At 40.2% G+C, this 17,517-nt stretch overlaps 1 protein-coding gene across 3 annotated transcripts in view; it reads left to right on the top strand.

The window, feature by feature from the left end:
- The first annotated feature begins 5,615 nt into the window (after nt 1-5,615).
- The window catches only part of tyk2 (tyrosine kinase 2), a 27,712-nt gene continuing 15,810 nt past the window's right edge, over nt 5,616-17,517 (top strand). Inside the window, exons 1-14 of one of the 3 annotated variants that reach the window (XM_034189662.1) lie at nt 5,654-5,755; nt 8,543-8,628; nt 11,228-11,418; nt 11,520-11,640; nt 11,720-11,852; nt 11,956-12,119; nt 13,057-13,435; nt 13,537-13,722; nt 14,019-14,176; nt 14,564-14,681; nt 14,803-14,986; nt 15,309-15,430; nt 15,518-15,685; nt 17,270-17,357. In XM_034189662.1, coding sequence (XP_034045553.1) covers nt 11,238-11,418; nt 11,520-11,640; nt 11,720-11,852; nt 11,956-12,119; nt 13,057-13,435; nt 13,537-13,722; nt 14,019-14,176; nt 14,564-14,681; nt 14,803-14,986; nt 15,309-15,430; nt 15,518-15,685; nt 17,270-17,357 — 2,002 coding nt within the window. In that variant the 5' untranslated portion in view covers nt 5,654-5,755; nt 8,543-8,628; nt 11,228-11,237. Of the gene's footprint in view, nt 5,756-5,812; nt 5,875-8,542; nt 8,629-11,227; nt 11,419-11,519; nt 11,641-11,719; nt 11,853-11,955; nt 12,120-13,056; nt 13,436-13,536; nt 13,723-14,018; nt 14,177-14,563; nt 14,682-14,802; nt 14,987-15,308; nt 15,431-15,517; nt 15,686-17,269; nt 17,358-17,517 lie in introns of those variants that run through there. The other 2 variants (XM_034189664.1, XM_034189665.1) reach the window with 2 other exon arrangements.

The following is a 17,517-nucleotide window of genomic DNA, read 5'->3' as shown; positions in this document are numbered from 1 at the left end:
AAAAAACCCTAGTGGTCCTTACCTTTTATTTTGACTTCTGTTACTACGCAAACAATATGAGCCCAGGTATATTAAGTGTTGTGTGGTCACCTTCATTTCAGTTGAATATACAGCCATTCCTGCATTTAAGGCCTGCAACACATTCCTTAAAAACACTGGGACGAAGGGAATTAGTTGTATGTATAATGCTGAAATTTCCATTTTTCTTGAGACAGGTCAGAGGAGTATTTCCAAGTCACTGAATATGTCTTGGACTTTATTTACATTAAATATTAAGAAATACCAACATGACCATATTGCACGTTAAATCTGTCAAGTTGGCTGTTCTCAAAATTGGAGTGGCCATGCTGGAAGGAGATTCAGGAGGCACGCCAACAAGACACCCAGACAACTCTGTAGAAGTTACAGGTTTCTGTGATTGTGTTTGGAGAAACTGCATAGTGCAACTTTTGTCTTGCATCACCAGTTACGTCTGTCTACAGTTACATCACCTTCACGATTAAGTATGGAGGAGGATGTTCTTAAAAATAACCTGCAAAATTTCAGCTGCACTCTTGTAAGAAGGCATGTTGGAAGACTTGTTTTCCCACTTCATGGCCCTTCTCCACCCCAACATGAAGCTGTGAATCAGGATGCAACAGGCAAATGTGGCACTTTTCCAAGTTTCTCCACTCACATCCACAGAAGCCTACGCTGCATGTGCAATTATTCAGCAGGTTGTATTCCTGAGGATTCATTTTTATTGTTGAACAAATGGCAGAGATGTCACTCAATCCAAAATGTTAATAAACCTGAATGTTTAACAAAGGGAAAAGTGAGTTTTGGCTTTCTTGGGAACACACTCACTGACCACTTTATTATGTATACCTGTCCAATTGCTTAACACAAATAGCTAATCAGCTGAACACCTGGCAGAAACTCAATGCATTTAGGCATCTAAGCATTGTGAAGATTAGATTGGATTTATTGGTCCCTGTAGGGAAATTTGTCTTCACCGACTGTACAATACATTGTACATAACAAGACAGATAACGCAGTAAACAGTAGCACATCACAAGACAGACAACAACAATATCACAGTAGCACAGCACAAGATGGACAGCACAGACATCTACAATAGCACTAATAACAACAATAAGCAGCAATACAATGGCAAACAGACTGGTCAGTGGGGCTTGCTGTTAAGGGCCACTATAGCTGCGGGGATCAGGCTGCTCCCGAGCCTGATCCCGTTCATCAAGACGACTTGATGAAATTGAAACCATGGGGAAGAAATTGGTATGGCTGTTGGTGCCACACAGGCTGCTTTTGAGTATTTCAGAAACTGCTGATCTACTGGGATTTTCATGCACAACCATCTCTTGGGTTTACAGAGAATCATCTGAAAAAAAGGAAGATACTGTATCCAGTGAGAGGCAGTTGTGTGGACGATAATTCCTTGTTGAGGTCAGAGGAGAATGGGCAGACTGCTTAAATGGGTAACTGCGTGATACCATCACGTCAATATGGACCAACATCTCTGAGGATTGTTTCCAACACCTCATTGAATCTATGCCACAAAGAATCAAGGCAGTTCTGAAGGCAAAAGGTGGTCTAACCTGGTACCACCAAGGTGGACCTAATAAAGTGGCCAGTGAGTGTACATGGGTTAAAGTTGTAGTAGTAGTAGTTTTCTAGGCACGTCCATCTAAGAGGAGATCCCGGAGAAGACCCAGGACTAGGCCTTGGGATCCCTCAGAGGTGGTCAATGTGGCCTGGGAAAGGGAAGTCTGGGGTCCCTTGGTGGACCTGTTGCCCCCATGACCCAATCCCAGATAAGATGGTTGAAGATGAGTATATACACTCAACAAAAATATAAACAAAGCACTTTTGGTTTTGCTCCCATTTTGTATGAGATGAACTCAAAGATCTAAAACTTTTTCCACATACACAGTATCACCATTTCCCTCAAATATTGTTCACAAACCAGTCTAAATCTGTGATAGTGAGCACTTCTCCTTTGCTGAGATAATCCATCCCACCTCACAGGTGTGCCATATCAAGATGCTGATTAGACACCATGATTAGTGCACAGGTGTGCCTTAGACTGCCCACAATAAAAGGCCACTCTGAAAGGTGCAGTTTTATCACACAGCACAATGCCACAGATGTCGCAAGGTTTGAGGGAGCGTGCAATTGGCATGCTGACAGCAGGAATGTCAACCAGAGCTGTTGCTGGTGTATTGAATGTTCATTTCTCTACCATAAGCCGTCTCCAAAGGTCTTTCAGAGAATTTGGCAGTACATCCAACCAGCCTCACAACCGCAGACCACGTGTAACCACACCAGCCCAGGACCTCCACATCCAGCATGTTCACCTCCAAGATCGTCTGAGACCAGCCACTCGGACTGCTGCTGAAACAATCGGTTTGCATAACCAAAGAATTTCTGCACAAACTGTCAGAAACCGTCTCAGGGAAGCTCATCTGCATGCTCGTCGTCCTCATCGGGGTCTCGACGTGACTCCAGTTTGTCGTCGTAACTGACTTGAGTGGGCAAATGCTCACATTCGCTGGCGTTTGGCACATTGGAGAGGTGTTCTCTTCACGGATGAATCCCGGTTCACAATGTCCAGGGCAGATGGCAGACAGCGTGTGTGGCGTTGTGTGGGTGAGCGGTTTTATGATGTCAATGTTGTGGATCGAGTGGCCCATGCTGGCAGTTGGGTTATGGTATGGGCAGACGTCCGTTATGGATGAAGAACACAGATGCATTTTATTGATGGCATGTTGAATGCACAGAGATACTGTGACGAGATTCTGAGGCCCGTTGTTGTGCCATACATCCAAGAACATCACCTCATGTTGCAGCAGGATAATGCACACGGCCCCATGTTGCAAGGATCTGTACACAATTCTTGGAAGCTGAAAATGTCCCAGTTCTTGCATGGCCGGCATACTCACCGGACATGTCACCCATTGAGCATGTTTGGGATGCTCTGGACTGGCGTATATGACAGCGTGTACCAGTTCCTGCCAATATCCAGAAACTTCGCACAGCCATTGAAGAGGAGTGGACCAACATTCCACAGGCCACAATTGAAAACCTGATCAACTCTATGCGAAGGAGATGTGTTGCACTGCATGAGGCAAATGGTGGTCACACCAGATACTGACTGGTATCCCCCCCCCAATAAAACAAAACTGCACCTTTCAGAGTGGCCTTTTATTGTGGACAGTCTAAGGCACACCTGTGCACTAATCATGGTGTCTAATCAGCATCTTGATATGGCACACCTGTGAGGTGGGATGGATTATCTCAGCAAAGGAGAAGTGCTCACTATCACAGATTTAGACTGGTTTGTGAACAATATTTGAGGGAAATGGTGATATTGTGTATGTGGAAAAAGTTTTAGATCTTTGAGTTCATCTCATACAAAATGGGAGCAAAACCAAAAGTGTTGCGTTTCTATTTTTGTTGAGTGTATGTGTGTGTGTGTGTGTGTGTGTGTGTGTGTGTGTGTGTGTGTGTGTGTGTGTGTGTGTGTGTGTGTGTGTGTGTGTGTAAGAACAGGCTGACATAGTGGCATTCTGTTAGTTCCACGTTGTCAGTCCTTGTCCATGTACGTCTTGTTCCAGTAGCCCATTTCCCATCAGTGTGTCCTGGTTCCTTAACAACTGATGCGGACATTGTTAACCCAGGCGATGTCTGAGCTGGTTCGAGCTTTGTTTGTCTTTTGCTCATGATTTTGAGGTAGGGTCCCACTGAGGGGGTAGAGTTGCCAGAAGGCAGGATAGGGGACATACAGGACAGCTACAAGTACCTGGGAATCCCACAAGCCAATGGGAACCATGATAAAGATGCAAGAAGGTCAGCCACAGCCAAATACCTCCAGAAGGTAAGATAGGTGCTGAGAAGCCAGGCATCAACACATACGCCCTACCAGTCATCAAATACTCAGCTGGGATAATAAGTTGGCCACAGGAGGAGATAGATGTAACTGATGTCAAGACACAAAAACCCCTCACAATGTAAGAAGGTTTCCACCCAAAGCCCAGTACCCCGAGGCTTTATGTGGGACAAGAAAGGAGGGTGAGGATCAGTGTGTGTCATAGCCACAATCCAGAATGAGACAAGGAGCATCCATGAATACATCAGAAATCCCCCCGTTACAAGAATGCCTCAGACGGTGATAAGAAACAGAACGAGGAGATAGCATGGAAGACCAAGCCTCTCCATGGGACATACCATCGACAGATAGAGGAAGTGGTTGACATCAAGCAGACCTACCAGTGGCTAGAAAAGGCTGGCCTAAAGGACAGCACAGAGGCTCTGATCCTGGCAGCACAAGAACAAGCCCTAAGCACCAGATTGATAGAGGCAGGCATCTACCTCATCTGACAGGACCTAAGTTGCAGGCTGTAATGTGCCCCAGAGACAGTCCAGCACATTGCAGCAGGATTCAAGATGCAAACTGGGACATACACTAGGAGGCACAACTAAGTGTCTGGAATAGTGTACAAGAACATCTGTGCCGCATACGGGTAAGAGGTCCTCGAGTCCCGATGGGAGATGTCGCCAAAGGTGGTTGAAAATGGCAGGGCTAAGGTCTTGTGGGACTTCAAATTCCAGATAGACATAGTGGTGTAGACAACCGAAAGAAAGCCGCAGTTGTGATCAATGTGGCAATCCCAGCTGACACCAACATCAGAAAGAAGGAGCATGAGAAAATAGAGAAGTACCAAGGGCTGGAGGAGCAACTGGAGCAGATTTGGAAGGTAAAGTCCAAAGTGGTAACAGGGGATGAAAACACCAAAACTGGAAGAGTTGCTCCAGGAGATTCCAGGCACAACATCAGAGGTCTCTGTCCACAACGCTGCAGTCCTAGGAACAATACTGCGCTGAACCCTCAAACTCCCAGTCCCCCCGGGAGGGGGAGGGGATATATATATATATATATATATATATGTGCGTGTGAGAGAGAGATGCATCAACAATTGCGTTTTATGCATCTAAATGATTCATTTCGTAATAACACATAAACCAATACAGTATATAAAATTGCAGATGGCACAAAAACACGTTATTTCATCCCTGCATGCCTACACAGCCCCATTCCACTATATCTATTTGACAGTAAACTTAGTTTTGCCTGTCTGTTTGATGCCTTTACTTCTAACAGTATTGTTTCCTTTTCTTTTTATTGTTTATGCAACAATGACACCAGATCAGATTCCTTGTATGTGAAAACTTAATTGGCAATAAATTCGTTGCTGATTCTGGTGCTCAAATAAAAAAACTAAAATTTTGCCATCTGGCTTATTTTCATTTATAAGAGTATAACAAATAAACAGTTGACATTTAAAAAATACTCAGTGACTAGTAGCCGCCATTCTTTTCAGTAACTATGATAATCCTTCCATCCGTGGAATCTTAGTTTTTTTTTTTAAATCTATTAAGGATCAACTTTTCGTGCAGCAACAACTACTACAGCCTCCCAGATGCTCCTCAAAGAGGTCTTTTTCCCTCAATGGCAATTAAGCCGGATGACTTTACGATTATAATATTATGTTACACTTCCGTATGTTACATTCGTTGATTTTGTCGTCTCGGTGCGTGGCGCGCGCAGGAGTGAGGGCGTGGTCACGTTGGTTCCGGTGTGCTCGCGCAGTTCTCGAGAATCAGAACAAGGAAATACACACGGAGCCGCTGAACGTCAAGTTGTTGTGGTGGTAGATTTTCTCTAATAACACCGTCAGCAGCTCGCCGCTGAATGGTAAGAAGACATTTCAAAGAGATAAAATACCGTGTGAACGTCATATTCGAGGAGTCTAGAGGAGTGTTTATGAATTTCCCACCGTGAAGTAGGAGGACTCGTGCTTTTGGGCCAGTGACGTAAGCAGATTGTGTTTTTTAAATATAAAATCATAACTGTAATTTTAACAGCCATAAAAAAAAGCATATCTTGTTTTGTTCTGTTATGGCCCATAATGTAAAGCTTGAATCAGCTAGGGAATGATTTACAGAAAGTTATTTGGCACAGCTTTGGTAAAAGAGTGCAGCGTTAAAGATAAATTAATAAATAAATCTTTTACGCTTAAATGCTATTGTAGTTTTAAATTAAATATCCTCAAATTCTCACAATTTTATAGTTGCGTATGAAGAACTATAAACTACGCAGTTGTAAAGGTGAGTAAGATCGGTTTTCAAATTATATAGAACATTTAATTCATGTGATTGTGTACTTTGCTGTGACGTTTGGTGGTGATCGAAGCGTTTCCATGCATATTTTTATGATCCGCAACACCGATGTCGAGACGGCGGACATTTTTTTTTTTTTTTTTTTTCAACTACTGTCAGAAAACAGTGTTTATATGGCGGATCATTGCAAATCACACATTTAAATTAGATAATAATTAGCTTTGACAGAGTACCATCATTTTGAAATGTAAACAATGAGACACCGGTCACAGCTTTTCTCTTAAGCACACAGATGAAAATTACAAATTTCAAAATGCTCATACCTTTCTTCATATGGGACATAGAACAAATATTTAAACACCACTATGAAGGTCTCTTTAAGCTATTTCCAACCACACCTTTTCTGATACACGTCCTTTCACTTAATTTTTTTATCATGTACCTACTAGTTGTGGTTGATAATATTGTTGTTAACAGTGTAAGTTAACTTTTTTTTTTTGTCTTGTGGATCATTAATGGAATTTATTTTCATCGTAAGCAGAATGTTGAAGAGATGATAGATGGCTGTGGTGTATGTTGATCGTGAATAAATATAGCACTGTGACACTAATAATTGCAGAAAGGACTTTCAGCTTTTTAAATAAGTTATTTTTGTTCTTGTTGGTGATAGGACAAAGCAGCTACTTCCTCCATTCTCAGGCTGGAGCAGTGTATTGTAACACAGAGGGACTTCTTTAAAAATGCTGCCTTTGTTCACAAGCAATTTCCAAAATAAGGAATTAAAGTATTTCCAGATGTTGTCTTCCAAAACAACAGTTTTTGTCAGACTTATGATGAAACCAGCAGAAAGGACACATCAGGTCAGAATTAAAAGACTTTATTTACTCTGTGCGCTGGGACAGACAGGTCTGCTTCACATGATACAAATGTTTGTTTTTGTTAATAATAATAATAAAAAAAAGTCAAACAGCTTTCTGTTTGTGGGGATTTGTTTAGGATGGAAATAACACACATTACAGTGTCTGGTTTGGTTTGGGGTCGGACAGAAACATTCAAACAGATGTTGGGTTCGGTCAGTATGCTGTCCGGACGTGGGTCCGGTTTGGACAGAAATATGAGGCCTAAACCGCACTCTATAAGGGATTCATAATATTTTCAATATGATCAAAATTCATATTGCCTGGAAACACTTTAGAATTTTGACCCCTGATGGGTCGAAATTCAAGCAGTAAGATGCCATGACCTACATTTGGTAATGACATCATGGATCACATGGGAACTTCCTCCAAGCTGCGCGAGGATGCTGGGAAGGACATAGCGACTGCCAGTTGGAATAAGGAAAGACAACACAGCGTGACGTCAGCTGGCTGCTCGTGCAAACAAAATAAACCGGGGTGGGAGGGAGCGGGGCAAACACTTCGAAATGGTTTATTTCTGTATAAATCTTTCTTATATATTTTTTAAAAGTTAGCGAGAAATAAACATTTCTTAATCTAAAGATGCTGTTTTTGAAACCAGATAACACCTCTGAAGTGATTTACAAGACATCTTACAGATGTTGGCATGCATGCCCCAGGAATGTGCATCAAGCAGTTGGATCAGGTCTCAGATCATCTCAAAACCTCACATACTTCCTCCTCCAGTTAGTCTACATGATGGCATTTGAAGGAAGAGAAGATACTCACCATGGAATTCCCCCCTGATAAATATGATTTCTTCATTAAAGCTGTAATTTTACAATGTTACAAAAATAAACTACATTATAACTCTTGGATTTTAGTAGAAACTAAATTTTGCCCGTTTGTAAAATTTGAAAGGCTGTGCAGCTTTAAATCATATGATATTTTTAGGAACTTTCAAAATAATGGTCTCCTCTAGTGTTGCCCTGTTTGTGTAACAACTCATTTGCAATGATTATGCAGGTGCTTTCAAATTTCAATTAGTCCTGAATGATCAGATTCAGGATTCAGTGGCTCTGTCACCGCTAAACAATTTATCAATATGAGTGGATCTCGACCCTGTTTTTAAAGAGCGAAGTTAGAAAAAAAAGGGGTTGGACAATCAAGACTACGAGCTACCAGAAAGAATGAGGGTTTTTCAGGTGGAAAACTGCAGTGTGAATGTACTATTTTAGATTACAAGCTATATTCTAAGTGCCCCTGATTTCTGTACGCATTTCAGAACTCCATTGTGACAGAACAATTCAGGGATCCTGAAAGTGAAGTCATTCTCATGCATGCGTATGACATGCCGTATGACGTTATGGCAAATATTATAACAGTTACAGCAAATATTGTTATATTCAATATATCTTGTGTGCATTGCAATAACACTGAGTTACTGTTTGTCTTTGCCTTTTAAGTGAAACAAACACGTTCAGTACATCTGACTGCCGCCTTAAAGCATTGCTCGAGGGCAGCTTGCCTCTACATGTTGCTCATGAGACAGGTATAACCTTGTGTATCACAACACTGCTATTTGTTTTCAGTTGACCTCGGCTTACCGCTCTGAATATTCCACAGCTGCATGTACAATTATTCTGTTACATGAACTGTTTACTCTTTAAACTGTATCAAGCTAGAAAATGCATTGTCTACTGTGTGAAAGACGTCTTGTCTAGGCTCAAGGCATACCTTCGATGAACTGATCACATGATCTTTCATCACTGTCACTTGGGTTTTTCCTCTTGTTTGTTCTTGCCAACTGTTTTTTTCTCCTTGCAAAATCCTTTGGAATTCTGTGAAACTTCACGTGTGTTTGTCTGTGTCACTATTTGTACATCTGTAGACAATGTACACCTTCCCCATTGTCTGTTTTAGTGTTGATTGATAAAATGTGTGCACTGTTGTGTAAGCAGTGTTGATTATTATTATTATTACATGTGTGGATAGCCTGGCAGCTTTAGGAGCAGGATATCCCCAGAAGTGACGTTGCCTCCAGTTTTCCTATAAACATGTATGATATCAGACATATTTTATTCAGAGTAATGGCAAATTAGTCTTTTGTTGTCGTAGCGCTCACTAAAAATAGAATGAGAACATCAGTGTATACAAACTAAAGGAATTCTAATGAATAAAAAAGTAAGATTAGATACAAAATTTAAAAAAATGTACATAAGTAAGAAGAGCTTGTGTGTGTGTATGTGTGTGTGTGTGTGTGTATGTGTGTGTGTGTGTGTGTATATATATATATATATATATATATATATATATATATATATATATATATATATATATATATATATACACACGCACACACCGGTGGGCACAGTTCCGCTAATTAGCGAAAGTAACTTTTTTGTTAGTGGATTAGCTTTTCAGCTAACTTCGAAAACCATCAGCGGACCAATTATCTTCCGCTAAATATAGTTTCGCTAACTTTTTGTCTGCTAATATTTATTTTTTTTTTTTTGCTGGCATAGTAACAGTCCAAAAACATTTGAAATCCTAAAATCACACGTTACTTCCTGTCTGTTATATGTTTTGCAGTAGTCAGGCAGCTGTGAGGAGCTGAGCTCAACCTGACCCCAGCAGATGGGACCAAGCTGCCTGACTGTTACAAAAAAAAAAAGTAATTTACATTCAACATAGAGTGCCCCAGATGTGTGATAAAAGGCATAAAAAGCAAAGCAGGTTTGACTTATGGTTTGATTTTAAAAACTAAACTAATTCCTGCCATTTTATTGATTTTAATGTCAGCTCTTTCATTTTTACAAATTGGAAATATCACAGATATCTTTTAAATTAATGCACTAATTCTGAAGGTTTGAGCATTAAAACTCACAGATGCCAGAAGGCATTATGGGAAAATGAGCCTCCTCATGAGTGGTTGGTTGGTTTATTTGTTAAAAACCAACACACAAGTTACTGTAGTGTGTGTGTGTGTGTGTGTGTGTGTGTGTGTGTGTGTGTGTGTGTGTGTGTGTGTGTGTGTGTGTGTGTGTGTGTGTGTGTGTGTGTGTGTTGGTTTTTACAAATAAATGTGTAGTTGTAAATATGTCATTTGTTTTTCATTTATAACAACAAGGCAATTGCAAAACTGAAAATTCTGTGATTCAGCGCACTGAATGGCAACTGTGACAGTTAGATGCTGTTTACACTCCCATCCAGTAGATGGTGGTGTTTTATGGATTCTGATCCAAAATGCATGGAACACTGCCATCTACTGGATGGGAGTGTAAATAGCATCCAACTGTCACATGGTTGCCATTCAGTGCATTGAATCACACTTAACAGAATTTTCAGTTTTGCAAATGCTTTTTTTTTTTAATGAAACAAATGACATATTTACAAATACACATTTATTTGTAAAAAAAAGCAACACATGTTACAGTAACTTGTGTATTGGTTTTTACAAATAAGTAAACAGCCAACCAGTGATGAGGAGGCTCCTTTTCCCATAATGCCTTTTGGCATCTGTGAGTTTTAATGCTCAAACCTTCAGAATTAGTGCATTAATTTAAAACTAAAAGATATTTGTTTTTTTTTTTGTTTTTTTTTCACTTTGTGAAAATGAAAGAATTAATGTAAATATCAATAAACCGTCTGGAATTACTTTGATTTCTATGTCAAACCATAAGTCAAACCTGCTTTGCTTTTTATGCCTTTTGCCACACGTAAGGGGCATTGTATGTTGAATGTAAATGACCATTAATTATAGCAGTGGGCAGGGTGCGCAAAGACAGAAGCTCTGACTCATTGTTTGTGTTAGGTTTGTGATTGCCTTTGATTCTACTCGGAAGCGTTGGCGGTGCTTAAACTCAAAACTGGCTTGTCAGTAGCTGATAGTGTACCGGAGTCTATACTAAAAGTTAGCGGTCAGCTGTCGCTTCTGCTAATTTTTGTTTTTCAGTTTATCGGTTTATTGTTGTAAAAGTTAACTTTCAGTTAGTGGATATTGAACCTAACTTTTTGGTTAGCTGTGTGTGTGTGTGTGTGTGTGTGTGTGTGTGTGTGTGTGTGTGTGTGTGTGTGTGTGTGTGTGTGTATTTATTTATTTGTTTATTTATTTACCCAACAGTGTGGTTGTTTTTTAATTTATGTGTCAGTGATCCAAAGATGTCCAGGTGTGGGTCCAAGCATAGATGGTCCAGGCCATCTCCAGGCCTGCCTGAGCCTCCTCAGGTTCAAGGCATCCATGTCTACCTCTTCTGGACACGGGAAGGGGAACGATACTTGTCTCACACAAGTGGAGAGGTGACAGCAGAGGAGCTGTGCATCTCAGCTGCAGAGGCTGTGGGTGAGAATGTTGACCACTATACACTGAAACCGATGGGACCTGCTTTTTTTTTATATCCACCTGCTGGTGTGTGTAAGTTTTAAGTGTGTTCTTCTCCTTAGGAATAACTCCTGTTTATCATGTGCTGTTTGCGCTGTACAATCCACTGTCACGTTGTTGGTACAACCCAAACCACATTTTTAATCCAGAGGAGAGCTCCCTCATACTTCACTACTGTATGAGGTCAGCAGAATTAACACAAGGAATATATTCAGATAATTCATGTGACATTGAAATCAAAGATTTGTTGTTCTGTATGCAGGTTTTACTTTCGGAACTGGCACGGGCTAAATGACAAGGAGCCAACTGTATCCCGTTATGGTCTCCATTCCGGGACAGATGAGCGCTGTTCCCCTCTGCTTGAAATGTCATCCTTGGAGTATTTGTTCTCGCAGGTTTGACATTCATACCTCACTGTGTGTTAATTCATATGCACATTGTCACGATGCTTAAAATACCACATTACCGAAATTCTTTGTCTTGTGTGTCACCTAAAAGGCAAAATATGAATTTGTGAATGAAGTTGTACCCATGGAGGAGGTGCAGTCAGAGGAGGAGTTGACTCAGTTCAAAAATGAGTGCTTTGGAATGGCAGTACTTCACCTCTCACATCTAGCAGTTCAAAAAGTCTGTACCTTACAGGAAATTGCTGATAACATCAGGTAATGACTTTGCCAGTAATAAAGACAGCCTTATGTTACTTAATTTGTCACTGTTTCATCATCCGTACGTTATGGTAAAAATGATACATTGCACAACAATTTAAAAAAAAAAAAATCTATAACAGGTTATAAATAATTTCTTCCAAGTCCTTTACTTGTACGGATCCTGATATAGCTGATAAAAATAAAATAAGCGATAGGGTGTCTGAAAAATGCAAGACAGAGTCATAGCCATTTTGATCCACATTCAGGATCATGAGGATCTGACTTTGACACCGGCATGAGAGTAACACATGCCTAAATGGAAATCGACGCATAACAGATTAAACACTTCAGCTAAAAAGTATTTTTATCTGGGTTCCACTGTACTGCAAAGTGTATGTGAACATTATAATTATTACATCACTAACTGTAATGCCGCAGACAAAAGTAAACAGCTGAACTTACTTATATGATTGCATTTAGCAGAAAATTCAGTCTTTTTTGTTGTTGCCATTACATAATCCTTTACGTGCTCGTTGTCTGTGGCACTCACTTGTTGTCTTATGTCCACTCAACTTTTACACACAAGCAAGGAGTTAACCAGGCTAGTTCTGCTAGCTATTCAACGCTGGCTGTAAACTGTAGACTTTTCAGGCTCAGAGTCCGCTCCCCCCAACACACTATTTCAACATATTCCATGGTAAAAAAAATAAAATAATTTCCCTTAACTGCTGTGATCTCATTGCAAGTTTGTATCAAGATTTACACAATTCTTACTTTTTCTTACAGTAAATCTGTATTTCACACTATTATTGAAACTTTGCAATGAATCCGTGCTTCATATGTGTTTCGAACAATGGGTGGGGAGAGATCTGTATGGATGACAGGTTGGCTATTATGCATTGCAGCATTCAGAGTCTTCAGACATAATTTAATTGCTGGACTTTCTTTGCAGCTATCTGTCCTGCATTCCACGGTCTTTCGCCAAACACATTTCCAAAGAGAACTTTGTGACCAAATTCAGGATCCGGCGAGGGTTTCATGACTTTGTGAAGACCTTCCAGCACCACACGGTGGATCAGGGTCGGCTCTGCTCCCAGGAAATAATGTACAAGTACATATCTACTCTTGAGCATTTGGTGCCACGCTTTGCCACAGAAACGTTCCCTGTATCTCACCTGCAAATAAGGAAGGATGGCAGTGGGAGCAGCTCTTACTCCAACACCAACCTTGTCCAAGGTGTCTCGAAAGACAATATTAGTGGACTGGTCACACATGAAATACTTGTTTCTGGTACCAAGGGGATTCAGTGGAGGGAAGTGTCTGGTCAGAAGGTTTGTCAAAGCTAAATCATATTCCTGTTCTGTTCTAATCCCATGCCATTTTGCACTTATTGCTAATGTGGATGTAATGTTCATGCCATTTGTCTGCTCAGGTTCAGGGAAACACTTACATCAGGAATGATTACATGAACTACATGAAGAAAACAAAACAGCAGTCGAGCCAAACGAATGAGAACGCTGCCCATAAATGGAGCTCTTTCTGTGATTTCCCAGAAATAACACATATCGCTATCACTGGAGTTAATGTGTGCATTAGCACTCAAGACAGTCTGTGCATGGTGAGAGCAGTTGTTTTATCACTTAATGTATGAGGTGAAATGTATTATTCTAATTGGTAAATGTGACTTTGTAATGCATTAGTCTAATTGAGACACTGCATTCTTCACAATGTTTTCTTAAAGTGTTTTGAATATTCAGTGTGCATTCATTCATTCATTATATTTGTTTGTTGATTTAGTTTTTTTTCCTATTTCATATATTTGTCTAGATGGACACTAGGTTGTGAGTGTGTAAAAATGTGAATTTGAATGTAATTGTAGGTAATAACTGGTGTTCTTTCTCTGCTTATATGTAGGAGGTTAAGATGAACTCCAGCCAGGAGGCTCGATCCTTCATCTCCCTCTTAGACGGATACTACCGGCTTACTGCAGATGCTCACCACTATTTTTGCTATGAAGTAGCACCTCCAAGGATTGTGTTGAGTGCAGAAAACAGACTTCATGGACCAATTCTGTAAGTTGTATTCCCTGTTAGATGCAAGCTCACTGTTTACTTTTGAATGTTTTTTTTGGGCCATCCCACATGATGACTGGTTGGATTATAAGTGCTGAAAACAGCCACCTTAAGTGGTACTGATTTGGTGAAAGTTGGCTGCAAGCCCATGGGCTGTAATTAAAAATATATCCGTGGCTTCAGGGACGCTCCAGCTGCCAGTATGCACAACTGCAGAAGCTTCAGCCAGGGAGTCATTCAGTAATACATATTTCCATTGTACAGTGGGAAATACAGAATAATTTTATAAGTCGGCAAACTTGCACAGTGTAGAGAAGTTCTTCCACCAATAAATACTAGTTGTAAAGAAGCAATATGTTATTTCACAGCTGTTGATATTTTTTTCAGTGATGAGTTTGTGCTGCAGAAGCTGAAAAAAGAGGAAAAAGGAGAGGGAGCCTTCCTTGTGCGTTGGAGTGCTCTTGATTATCGCCGTATCATTCTCGCTGTCCTGCACAAAAATAAGGTATTTTAACAGACATGTGCTAGTGTCAAAGTTATTATGGTGCACCAAACATGACAATTTTCAGCTGTTTATGCCTGCTTTGTTTGCATCTACTGTACATCTGTGCACCTTGGACTTTTAGAATGGAATATTACAGAGCCACAAGCAGTTTCTGATTCAACATAAGGGTTCATCGTTCTGCCTGGAGGGCTTGGACAAAGAGTTTTCCAGTTTGAAAGAGCTCACAGACGTTCTCAAGACTTTTGTGCTCAAGTCTGGTGAAGAAAACTTTTCTGTGAAAAAGTGTTGCCTGCCCAGATCAACAGGTATGATATGGTGTTGCTTCTACCTGTGCACCTAAAACAGGTGACTTCACTGGTTAGCTCATCTACCTGCCTAAAGAGTTAAACGCAGTAGAATGAGATGGTTTAGTGGGTGTATTGAACATGTATGTGGTAGTACTCACTGAAGCTGCAGTTTTACATCTCTGTATTTTACATCTCAAATCTAGAAACATGTTTTGTGTGTGTGTGTGTGTGTGTGTGTGTGTGTGTGTGTGTGTGTGTGTGTGTGTGTGTGTGTGTGTGTGTGTGTCAATTTCTTTGTTGTGGATCACGTAAATGTTTTCGTAATGTTTGTGTGATGTAGATATATCCAACCTCCTGGTGAGGAGACATGGAACAGACAATCACCGAGTCCATAATGACTCGTTCTCCATAAATTTGACTGAACTACGCTTCCACCAGATCAAAGACAGAAAGATAATACAGGTCATAGAGTCCACTGTGTTAGCCTGGTTTTCTGCTTATTCTTGACTCTATGACTGCTAACTCAGTATGTGATCTGTTTGTGAACAGGACCAACACTTGGGACGTGGCACCAGAACCAACATCTACTCAGGTTGGCTGCAGTCGTTGGATGCCAGGGACAATGAAGAGGAAGAGTCCAACAACAACTTTACAGACCCAAGAGGAATGCGAGTGGTTCTCAAGATTTTAGATCAAAGCCATAAAGATATTGTATTTGTAAGCTGACATTAATGAATCAATAGCCATTTAAGTACAGTAGTGTTCAGAATAATAGTAGTGCTATGTGACTAAAAAGATTAATCCAGGTTTTGAGTATATTTCTTATTGTTACATGGGAAACAAGGTACCAGTAGATTCAGTAGATTCTCACAAATCCAACAAGACCAAGCATTCATGATATGCACACTCTTAAGGCTATGAAATTGGGCTGTTAGTAAAAAAGTAGAAAAGGGGGTGTTCACAATAATAGTAGCATCTGCTGTTGATGCTACAAACTCAAAACTGTTATGTTCAAACTGCTTTTTTAGCAATCCTGTGAATCACTAAACTAGTATTTAGTTGTATAACCACAGTTTTTTTTTAATGATTTCTTCACATCTGCGAGGCATTAATTTTGTTGGTTTGGAACCAAGATTTTGCTCATTTACTAGTGTGCTTGGGGTCATTGTCTTGTTGAAACACCCATTTCAAGGGCATGTCCTCTTCAGCATAAGGCAACATGACCTCTTCAAGTATTTTGACATATCCAAACTGATCCATGATACTTGGTATGCGATATATAGGCCCAACACCATAGTAGGAGAAACATGCCCATATCATGATGCTTGCACCACCATGCTTCACTGTCTTCACTGTGAACTGTGGCTTGAATTCAGAGTTTGGGGGTCGTCTCACAAACTGTCTGCGGCCTTTGGACCCAAAAAGAACAATTTTACTCTCATCAGTCCACAAAATATTCCTCCATTTCTCTTTAGGCCAGTTGATGTGTTCTTTGCCAAATTGTAACCTCTTCTGCACGTCTTTTATTTAACAGAGGGACTTTGCGGGGGATTCTTGCAAATAAATTAGCTTCACACAGGCGTCTTCTAACTGTCACAGCACTTACAGGTAACTCCAGACTGTCTTTGATCATCCTGGAGCTGATCAGTGGGTGAGCCTTTGCCATTCTGGTTATTCTTCTATCCATTTTGATGGTTCTTTTCCGTTTTCTTCCATGTGTCTTTTTTTTTTTTTTGTCCATTTTAAAGCATTGGAGATCATTGTAGATGAACAGCCTATAATTTTTTGCACCTGCGTATAGGTTCCCCCTCTCCAATCAACTTTTTAATCAAACTACGCTGTTCTTCTGAACAATGTCTTGAACGTCCCATTTTCCTCAGGCTTTCAAAGAGAAAAGCATGTTCAACAGGTGCTGGCTTCATCCTTAAATAGGGGACACCTGATTCACACCTGTTTGTTCCACAAAATTGATGAAGTCACTGACTGAATGCCACACTACTATTATTGTGAACACCCCCTTTTCTACTTTTTTTTTTTTACTAATAGCCCAATTTCATAGCCTTAAGAGTGTGCATATCATGAGTGCTTGGTCTTGTTGGATTTGTGAGAATCTACTGAATCTACTGGTACCTTGTTTCCCATGTAACAAAAAGAAATATACTCAAAACCTGGATTATTCTTTTTAGTCACATAGCACTGCTATTATTCTGAACACTACTGTATATGGAGTATTGACATGTGCAGCATATTATTGTTGTGACATTTATGCTGTTTCTATCATCTTCTGTCTACATGGATTAGGCATTTTTTGAGAATGCAAGTCTTATGAGTAAGGTCTCCCACATCCACCTGGTGTATGTGCACGGCATTTCTGTCAGAGGATCAGAAAGTAAGCCCAACATTATCTTCAAATACTCACTTCTTCTTATCTGTGTGTCATTTCCTTATTTGTTGCTTCCTTGTAGCACACATGATTCCAACATAGAATGAACCAAAAAACACAACCACTTTGTTGACTTTAAAGGAGTTATTTTGTGTAAAATCTTCTT

This window comes from Thalassophryne amazonica, chromosome 16 (assembly GCF_902500255.1).
Source record: "Thalassophryne amazonica chromosome 16, fThaAma1.1, whole genome shotgun sequence".
NCBI lineage: Eukaryota > Metazoa > Chordata > Actinopteri > Batrachoidiformes > Batrachoididae > Thalassophryne > Thalassophryne amazonica.
This window is presented reverse-complemented; position numbering and strand designations above follow the sequence as displayed.